The sequence below is a fragment of the Enhydra lutris genome, unplaced genomic scaffold (genome assembly GCF_002288905.1).
Source record: "Enhydra lutris kenyoni isolate GAN:26980312 unplaced genomic scaffold, ASM228890v2 scaffoldscaffold12, whole genome shotgun sequence".
Taxonomy (NCBI): domain Eukaryota; kingdom Metazoa; phylum Chordata; class Mammalia; order Carnivora; family Mustelidae; genus Enhydra; species Enhydra lutris.
Window position 1 is genome coordinate 41727023 of NW_019154096.1, and position 10515 is coordinate 41737537.

At 38.5% G+C, this 10515-nt stretch overlaps 1 protein-coding gene across 1 annotated transcript; it reads right to left on the minus strand.

Annotated features, from left to right (window-relative positions):
* Positions 1 to 960, minus strand: LOC111145390 (olfactory receptor 6C74-like). The gene is given in 1 exon segment (XM_022500262.1): positions 1 to 960. A coding segment is annotated over 1 exon segment (960 nt).
* Between the last annotated feature and the right edge of the window lie 9555 nt (positions 961 to 10515).

Here is a 10515-nt window from a genome sequence, read left to right on the forward strand (position 1 = left end):
TTATCTTGATATTTTCATTCTGCACATTGTCTCCTTCAGAGCCTGGTGGACCTGTTTGTTCCGCAGAGTGTAGATGACAGGGTTGAGCAACGGGGTCACCACCGTGTTCACAAGGGCAGCCTCCCTGTTGGACTCCAGCCTGTTCGCTTGCTTTGGTTTCACATATATGAACACACAGCTGCCATACATCAGAGAGAGGACTATGAGGTGAGAAGAGCAGGTGGAGAAAGCCCTCTGTTTCTCCTTGGCTGATGGGAGTCCCACGATTGTGACTATGTTGCCGTAGGCAATGATGGTTATGATAAGGGATGTTATAAGGATAAACAAAGTGAGGACAAAGGTCAACATTTCAGTAGGTCTGGTGTCAGAGCAGGAGAGATGAATCAGGGGGGCAAGGTCACAGAAGAAGTGGGGGATGATAAGGGGACCACAGAAGGATAACTGGGAAAACTTTATTAGTGGACCAGTGATGAAAGGGAAGGGCAAAGCGAAGCACGCAGTGACCAGGAGGGAGCAAGTCTTCAGGTTCATGATGGTCGGGTAATGCAGAGGCTTGCAAATGGCCACATACCGATCCAAAGACATCACTGCTATGAGGAGGAAAGCTACTGCTCCAAGAAATACAGTAATAAAGGCTTGTATGAAACAGGCAGGAAAGGAAATGGTTTGCCTGCCTAAAAGAAAGATGAGCAACAACTTAGGGATAACAGCATTTATGACACCACACTCCAAGAAGGAAAAGATGCTGAGGACCAAGTACATTGGTGTGTGGAGCCAGGAATCAGCACAGGTGATGGTGATTATGACAGCATTGCCTACTGTGGATGCCACATACGCCAGCAGGTGCACCAGGAAGAGGACCTTTCCCAGATGCTGGATGGCAGGAAACCCCTCCAAGGTGAATTCTTGGACAGTTGTCCCATTCCCCATTTCCATGGAAAGCTCCTTCTACAGCAGCATCCCTGCTCATCTTTAACCTACAATAGAGACATCAGGGAATACAAAGGTTTTAGAGGAGCATATGATTAAGTTATTTCCTTATCCAAGAGATTGGCTAGGCTGAGAGAAAAATGGTTTAGGCAGTTGGTCCTTGAATCAGAAGGACCTGAGTTCAATACTTCTTCAATACTGAGGTTGTTTTTTTTTATTATGTTATGTTAGTCACCATATAGTACATCATTAGTTTTTGATGTAGTGTTCCAAGATTCTTTTGCATATAACACCCACTGCCTCAATACTGAGTTCTAACTCCTGAGAGATGGGTCATCTTTTAAAAGGGAAGTTAATCTTTGTGAACTTCATTTTACCCTCTATAGAATGAAGATGATGGGATCTATCTGTTCATATTCTCATGAGACATAATTAAGATAAAGCATGTAAATCATTTGACATATGATGCCAATATATTCTATGTGTTCTTCAAAGTTTAATTGTAATGCAATGTTCATTAATATAATCTTTAAATAGAGCATCAATAGTAAGCCGGGGAATTGATATTTTTCTAATTATATATAATTGTACTGTTTTTAATAATATTATTAATTTTAAGTAAGCATAACAGTAATGTTAGAAATACCCCTTTTGAATATCTGTTTTAGAATTCAACACATTCTATAGTCCAAGTTGTCATCAACATCATATGTTGAGGACTTATGCTTGGTATTAGGCTGGTCACTGATATTAAGAATTTTTCTATTTTTTCTTCAAAATAACTATGACCCCCTTCTTCTACATTAGCAGAGACTGATGCTTAGAGAGTTCCAGAAGGCTTAGGTCATATAGCTGATTCTTGAGCTAGATCTGCCATATCTTAGAATCCTTCCTGTTTCTAGATACAGTATTAAAATATTTTAAAAGGGAAACAAACATATTGCTGATGATCTCTAAACCTTAAGTGAAAGATTTGCTTTATTTAATTGTCTGTATCCTTAGTTAGAGTCACTGATGAGTTACTGACTTGTGGAATGACATGGGGCTTAGGATTTACATTAACACAATCATTTTATAGAAGAGACTGGAGACTAGAGACATTATGGGCCACTCAGCAACCTGACATAAAGTAGAAATCCAGGGGGCGCCTGGGTGGCTCAGTGGGTTAGGCCTCTGCCTTCGGTTCAGGTCATGATCCAGGGTCCTGGGATCGAGCCCTGCATCAGGCTCTCTGCTCAGCAGGAAACCTGCTTCCTCCTCTCTCTCTGCCTGCCTCTCTGCCTACTTGTGATCTCTGTCAAATAAATAAATAAAATCTTAAAAAAAAAAAAAAGTAGAAATCCAGGATTTACCCCCACCCCCACCCAGGGTTCATGCTGGGTTTTGGAGGAGGTGGGAGTGACAGTAGGTCACTTAACCCACCAAGGAGGATATGCTGGGCACCTGGTACTAATATACTCACTCTTACATCAAAGCTCAGGGAACATTCTTCTCTCTTCAGTCCTCTCAGTCAGAAACTTCCCTCACTATGGTTCTGGGTCTAGCATTTCAACTAGGTTAAAGGCTGACTGTGAGGGATGTGTCACTCTCATTAACCGACCATGGGCCAGGTTCTCTGCAGGGCTGCTCCTGAAAGCAAACCACTCATCCCTGTGTGGACAGCTTGAACGAGACTCTCCTGTCCTGCTGACCCAATCCCCCAATCCATCCAGCAAGCCACCACGTTCCCTGAAACCAGTCACACCCAGAGGTCACCTCATGGGAGGTAGGGCTTCCTCCTCATGTGGCTATTGTCTTCCAACAAGTCAAGACCTTGTTATGGGCTGAGAGGAAAGGAGAGGAGAAGGAAACTCATTTGTCACAGTTTGTTGTCCCAGAGAGGGTCGAATATGCATCCCGTACTGCCAGTGTTCTGGCTGACACAGCCTTGTGTCCATAGCCCAGAATGTTTCATAGCAAAACAAGGCTATGTGGCAGCCTTGACCACTGAAAGCCTAGAAAGGATCAGATAGATTAAAACAACCATATTTCACTGCCTCCAATTTGGGCTAGAGCTTGATTCCCAGACTACTTAGGGTTTTGATGAAAGGTCTGGCTCTGCCTCCCCCGGTGGGTAAAAGCTACCTCACATGTAACTTTGCTGTACCTCCAATAGTATTTAACAGGAACAGGCAGCTTCTTCTATGTTTAGCCCTGGGTCTTACTGAGACAAGGGTCCCTCTTCTGCAGCACTTCACATTGTGGTTTTCCTGCTTGAAGATACCTTTTGTGCACTATGCTCCTCCATCACGTCCTTAAATTTCCATGTGGAGAAGCATCCTGGTTTTACTGCATCAACAATGAGGAGCTGCTTACTTGCAAGTCTGAGGCTCTGTGATATTTTTCCCACCAGACCATATAGTCGAAAAGCAGAATGGACCCAACCAGTGAACAGAGAGCACGCCCCCAAATCCTATGAGATGCTGAAAAGACAGGTGCAGAAAGTAACATCATGACTAGTGCCCTGGGCGCAGCTAATTGGTCACTGTTGAGGATAGGAGTTGTTGGTGCAACCCTTATATTTATCTTTCCATTGTCTGTGGTGGTGCTGACTCCCAGATGTCTGCATTGTTCTCTGCCAAGATTTTTCAAGGAAATTATATGAAAATTTCCCAAGGGTTTCTAAAATCCCAAGTTGAATATTGCTACTGATTTGTAGCAAAAATCCAGACTACAGGGGCGCCTGGGTGGCTCAGTGGGTTAAAGCCTCTGTCTTCGGCTCAGGTTACGATCCCAGGGTCCTGGGATCGAGCCCCACATCAGGGTCTCTGCTCAGCAGGGAGCCTGCTCCCTCCTCTCTCTCTGCCTGCCTCTCTGCCTACTTGGGATCTCTCTCTGTCAAATAAATAAATAAAATCTTAAAAAAAAAATCCAGACTACAATTTTCTACATGTGCATATGCACTGTGGCCAAAACATTGTTAACAGAATAGATTTTATGGTACATAAGAGCTGGCCTACACCCTGGCTTTCATCAGACTTTTGGAAGGTACTGGGGAAGTCCTTCTGGGTGTTTGGATCATCTTTCCTCAGCTCTCCCATTGTTCCTCTAGCCATATTCTTCAAGTTTGCAACTTTATGGTCTTCCACTAAATGGTTTTCTCTATACTTTTAATTTCTATCCCTCCATTTCTCAGTGACACAGGATCCATAGTGGCTGTGACACTTTACTGTCTTGTCTTGTTACATCTCAGTGCTTTAAGGGAGAAACAATACAATTCTTTTTTTTTTTAAAGATTTTATTTATTTATTTGACAAAGAGAGGGAGATCACAAGTAGGCAGAGAAGCAGGCAGAGGGAGAGGTGTGGGGGAAGCAGGTTCCCCGCTGAGCAGAGGGCCCAACACAGGGCTTGATCCCAGGACCCTGGGATAATGACCTGAGCTGAAGGCAGAAGCTTAACACACTGAGCCACCCAGGCACCTCGAAACAATACAGTTCTTACGGACTTTTTCAAAAGGTGTGGAAACAAGGTATTTTCAAAAAAAAAATTATAAGCAGAATATTCTCTTTTCCCCCACCTCTATTGTGGTATAATTGACATATAACATTGTGTAAGTTTAAGGTGTACAAAGTGATGATTTGATACACCCATATATTATGAAATGTTTACCACAGTAAGGTCAACTAACACCTCCTTCACTTCACACAGTTACCAAATTGTTGTTGTTACAGTTAAGAACATTAAAGTTCTATTCTCACAGATCAATAATGTTTGCTTCTACTGGTCAAAAATATTGAAAACACTGTAAAACAAATCTGCAATTTTTAAAATCAGTATAGCATTACTTAATGGTTACCTGGTTTCTTGAATGTGTTTAATTGAAAAAATATGGTTATGTTTTGGAACTTTAAAAATATGTATAATATGATTTAATAAACAGTCTATTTGAAAGTGCACAAATACTATTTTAAAGGAGAAAAAATAGGTAAGTAGAAAACAAACAGTAAGATGGTCAGGATTACCCCAAATTTATAGTAATAAATTAATGAAAATAGGCTAAATATCCAATTTAAAAGAAAACTGTGAGTTTAAATAAAAATAAATACATAGGCTGAGCTATATGCTGCTCAAGAGAGACACAGTTTGGGGTGCCTGGGTGGCTCAGTGGGTTAAAGCCTCTGCCTTTGGCTCAGGTCATGATCTCGGGGTCCTGGGATCAAGCCCTGCATTGGGCTCTCTGCTCAGCAGGGAGCCTATTCACCCCTCTCTCTCTGCCTGCCTCTCTGCCTACTTGTGATCTTTGTCTGTCAAATAAATAAATAAAATCTTTAAAAAAAAAAGCGAGAGACACAGTTGATGTATAAGAACATAGAGAGGTTGCAAATAAAAGGATAGACAAATAAAAACTAAATATATCCCATACAAACTCAAAGGATGGTGAGGTAGCTGTGTGTTTGACAAAGCAGACATTAAGATAAAAACTATCACAAGAGGTAAAGATGTAAACAGTTTCATATATAAAAACATGTATAAAACACATTATAATAATAAAGGTATTCATTAATAGGAAGACTTAACAGTCTAAATTTGACTAAAAATATATGACTTGACAGATGACAAAATTAAAATTAAATCCAAAATCATGAATGGAGATTTTCAAAACATTTCTCTAAGTAACCGATAGAACAGAAAAAAAAAAATCAGTAATGACATAGAAGATTTAACACTTTATAGAATAAACACTTTTTAGAATAAACACATATTTAAACACTTACACATAGAACAGTATATCCAGCAACCATAGAGTGATATTAATCTCCAGTTCACATGGAACATTAATCAAAACTGACCATATGCTGAGCCATAAAGGAAGTCTCAACATAGTTTCAATGATAGACTTGACAAGGACATTACAAGAAAAAGACAATTTTGGATAAATCTGTGCAATAAATATAAATGCAATTGTAATAAAAATCACAGCAGGTATTTTTGTGGAAATTAATCAGCTGATTCTAAAATTTTTATAGAAATTAGAAGCACCAAGAACCAATAAAACAGTCTTGATGAATTAGAATAAATTTGGAGAATATATAAGATTGAAGACTTCTTAAAGCTACAGTGAGGAAACATTGGGCATTTATACAATAAAAGATAAGTAGAAGAGCATCTGTGGTGTGACTGAGCTTCTGAAAGCCAAATTTCATTTACTGTAGAAAAGTAACTCTGGGGAGAATTCAATGAATAAACAAAATTTCTTCAGTTTGTAATTTCTCTCCAGCCATCTGAAGTAAAATGTTAAGAAGTGTTGCTTGCTGGTCTTCTGCAAGTTCATGACCTGCATATGAAGGCATGATGTTCCCTTCCTCCTGGAATCTCTTATGTGCCCAAATTGTGACCAATTTCAGATTTGCCACTTTACACTCAAGATTACATTTATTTCCCATCTGGATAGTCTGGATCACTTTTGGTGGAAATAATGGAAAGAGATAAATACATGTGCCATATTTTTCTTACATTTTGAAAAAACTGAAATCTTCCAGAAAAGTTGCAAGCATAACACAAAGAATATCTATATATAGTTCATCCAGATTCCCCAATTGTTCACATTTTATTAATATGTTTATTAATAAAACTTATTTATCTTATGCTCTGAAGCATTTTTCTAGGCTGTATAGATGATGTCCCATTACTCATAAATACTTCAGTATGCATTTCCTAAAACCAAGAACATAATTATTCTGTTAAATGTTATGGATTGAATTGTGTTTCCTCAAAATCTGTATGTTGAATCCTTAAGCCTCAATATTACTGTAGTTAGTAGCAGTAGTTAGTAGCAGAGCCTTATAGGATGAAACTGAAGTTAAATGATGTCATAATGGTGGGACCTTAATCCAGTAAGACTGAGATCCCTGGGCACCTGGGATCTTGACAGATCCCTGTCTGTCAAGTAGATGAATAAAATCTTAAAAAAAAAAAAAAAAAGACTGAGATCCCTATAGGAAGAAGAAAGGATGCTAGGAGTATGCATGCACACACAAAAAAAGGTGTTTGAAGACACAGCAAGAAGGTGGAAATCTATAAGCCAGGAAAAATCTCATCAGAAACCAACCCTGCAGACACCTTAATCCCGGATTTCTGGCCTCCAGAACTTGAAAAAATAAATTTCTGTTATTCAAGCCATTTGGTTGGTAGTATTTTGTAATGGCAGCCCTAATAGATGAATACACTTCCCTACTGTAGCACAGCCATTAAAATCAAGACATTAATATTTGTACAATATCACCATCTAATATAGACCCAATTCAAATTTTCCAGTTGTGCCAACAATGTTCCTTATGGCAAAAACAAAACGAACAAAAAAGAAAAACAAACTTCTATTTTCTCCCTTTCATTTATAGTCCAGGATCCAATCCAGAATCTCATGTTGATTTGTTATGTGTCTTTAGTTCCCTTTGATCTGGAATAATTCCTCAATCATTCCTTATTTTTCATGGCCTTAGCATCTTTAGAGTACTGATCAGTTATAGAATTTCCCTCAGTTTTGGTTTGTTGGATATTTCTTTCTTAAGCATGTACACTTTTGGCCAGAATATTAGAGAAGTGAATCTATGTTCTTTTCAGTGTGTCATTCCAAAGACCCATGATATTCATTTGTCCCACTAATAGCAAGGTCAAATTTTATCACATGGCTCACATGGTGTGAGCCAAGTTTTTCCATTTAAAGTTAACAAGTATTTTTTTATTAACTGATATGTATAAGTACTTTACTTCCTAATTAATAAGTATTAAAAAGTATGCATGTTACTTTTAATTTAGTAAGTAATCATTAAGTATCTTGTGGGACAGGACTTTGAGACTATGTACAAGCCTCTGTCTCCCCAAACATATATCCATTAATTTTAGGATCCCCAGATGATCTTGCCAGAATCACTTATTATAAATAGTGATTTTCTAATTGATCACAGAAAATATCAGCAAAGAAATGGAAGAAATTTAAAAAAATCAAATGGATACTATATAACTGAAAAAAATAACCAATATAAAAAACTTGCTAGAGCGGCCAAAGAGCAGAATTAATATCACAGGAGAAAGAATAAGTGAACTCAAAGATACAACAATACAAATAACTCAATATGAACAATAGAGAGAAAATAGACTGCAAAGAAATGAACAGAATCAAAGGGACCTATAGGTAAAAAGAAAACATCTAACCTTGGCATCAGAAGAGTAACAAAAGTAGGAGAGAAGGACATGCAGCTAAAAAGAGTTTATAAATAAATAATGGCTAAAAACATCCCCAATTGACAAAAGATATATATTTACAGATTCAAGAAGCTGAGTGAACCCAAATAAAAATCCATATCAAGACACACCAGAAATAAACTTCAAAAAACTAAAGACAAAGGAATATTCTCGAAAACAGAGAGTATGATGCATTATGTGCAAGTAAGAACAGCAGACCTCTCAACTGAAACTGTGGACCCCAGAAAGACATGGTGCAATATTTTTAAAGTGCTGAAAGGGAAAAACAATTTTTCTAGAATTCTGTGTCCAGTAAAAATATCCTTCTGGAATAAAGGTAAGATCAAGACATTCTCAGATGAAGGAAAATGAAAAGATTTTGTTGTCAGTGAAGCTGCTCTCAAATCAATCTATCATCTGTCTATCCATCTAGCCTCGTGTATATGTAAATAAAAGTCCTTCAGACTGAAGGGAAATGATACCAAAGAAAACTCAGAATACTTGGAATATCAGGAATAAAGAAGGAACAACAGAAAGAGTAAAAATATGGAATGCAGCCCAAGTAATGTTACACTTTTTCAGATCCAAGGACTGAAGAAGCATTACAGGCCCTGCTTTTACTCTCTTATGATCTTGAGGCCTCCATGTTGTGAAGAAGTTCAGTCTAGCTGACTAGAAGATGAGAGAGACTTCCTCAAGGAAGAGGCACACACAATAGACAGCACCAGCTTCTAGATGTGTAAGTAAGGTCATTTGGGGCCTTCTATGTCCAGTTAAGCCGTAAGATACCTGTACCTATCTGAATGATTCCAGGGAAGATAGCAGGAAAACCAGCAAAGTTTGCCAAGCCAAAGAACTGGAAAATAATAAATCTTTGTTGTTCCAAGCCTGTTTAAAAAAGTGCTTAAGAAAATAAGCATGAGCCACAGATTTTGAGAAAACCTACTTCAAAACACATATCTGATAAAGGACTTGTATCCAAAATATATAAAGAACACAATTTAATAATAATAAGTCATCACAAAAATGGATTACTACTTAGCAATAAAATGAAGCCCACTACAGATACATGCAACAACATAGAGGAATCTCAAAAACACACAGAATGAAAGAAGCTAGACACGAAGAGCCTATGGTGTGATTCCATTTATATGAAGTTCAGAACCAGGTAAAACTACTATATGATAATGAAAATCAACACAGTGGATTATCACTCAGAGTGGAAGGCAGTAACTGGGGAAAGAGAGAAGGGAACTTTCTGGGATCATAGAAATGCCACATATCTTAATTAAGATGGTAGGTACATAAGTGTATACATTTGTCCAACTAATCAGCTTTAACTTACAAAACTGTGCTTTTTATTTAAATGTAAATCATGCTACAAAAGTTGGGTATTCATCCTTTCTGATGGAGGCATAATACTCCATAGTGTATATGGATCACATCTTCCTTATCCATTCGTCCATTGAAGGGCATCTTGGTTCTTTCCATAGTTTGGCAACCATGGCCATTGCTGCTATAAACATTGGGGTACAGATGGCCCTTCTTTTCACTACATCTGTATCTTTGGGGTAAATACCCAGTAGTGCAATTGCAGGGTCATAGGGAAGCTCTATTTTTAATTTCTTGAGGAATCTCCACACTGTTCTCCAAAGAGGCTGCACCAACTTGCATTCCCACCAACAGTGTAAGAGGGTTCCCCTTTCTCCACATCCCCTCCAACACATGTTGTTTCCTGTCTTGCTAATTTTGGCCATTCTAACTGGTGTAAGGTGGTATCTCAATGTCGTTTTAATTTGAATCTCCCTGATGGCTAGTGATGATGAACATTTTTTCATGTGTCTGGTAGCCATTTGTATGTCTTCATTGGAGAAGTGTCTGTTCATATCTTCTGCCCATTTTTTGATATGATTATCTGTTTTGTGTGTGTTGAGTTTGAGGAGTTCTTTATAGATCCTGGATATCAACCTTTTGTCTGTACTGTCATTTGCACTATGGAGTATTATGCCTCCATCAGAAAGGATGAATACCCAACTTTTGTAGCAACATGGACAGGACTGGAAGAGATTATGCTGAGTGAAATAAGTCAAGCAGAGAGAGTCAATTATCATATGGTTTCACTTATTTGTGGAGCATAACAAATAGCATGGAGGACATGGGAAGTTAGGAGAAGGGAGTTGGGGGAAATTGGAAGGGGAGGTGAACCATGAGAGACTATGGACTCTGAAAAACAATCTGAAGGGTTTGAAGAGGTGGGGGGAGTGGGAGGTTGGGGGAACCAGGTGGTGGGTATTAGAGAGCGCATGGATTGCATGGAGCACTGGGTGTGGTACTAAAACAATGAATACTCTTATGCTGAAAA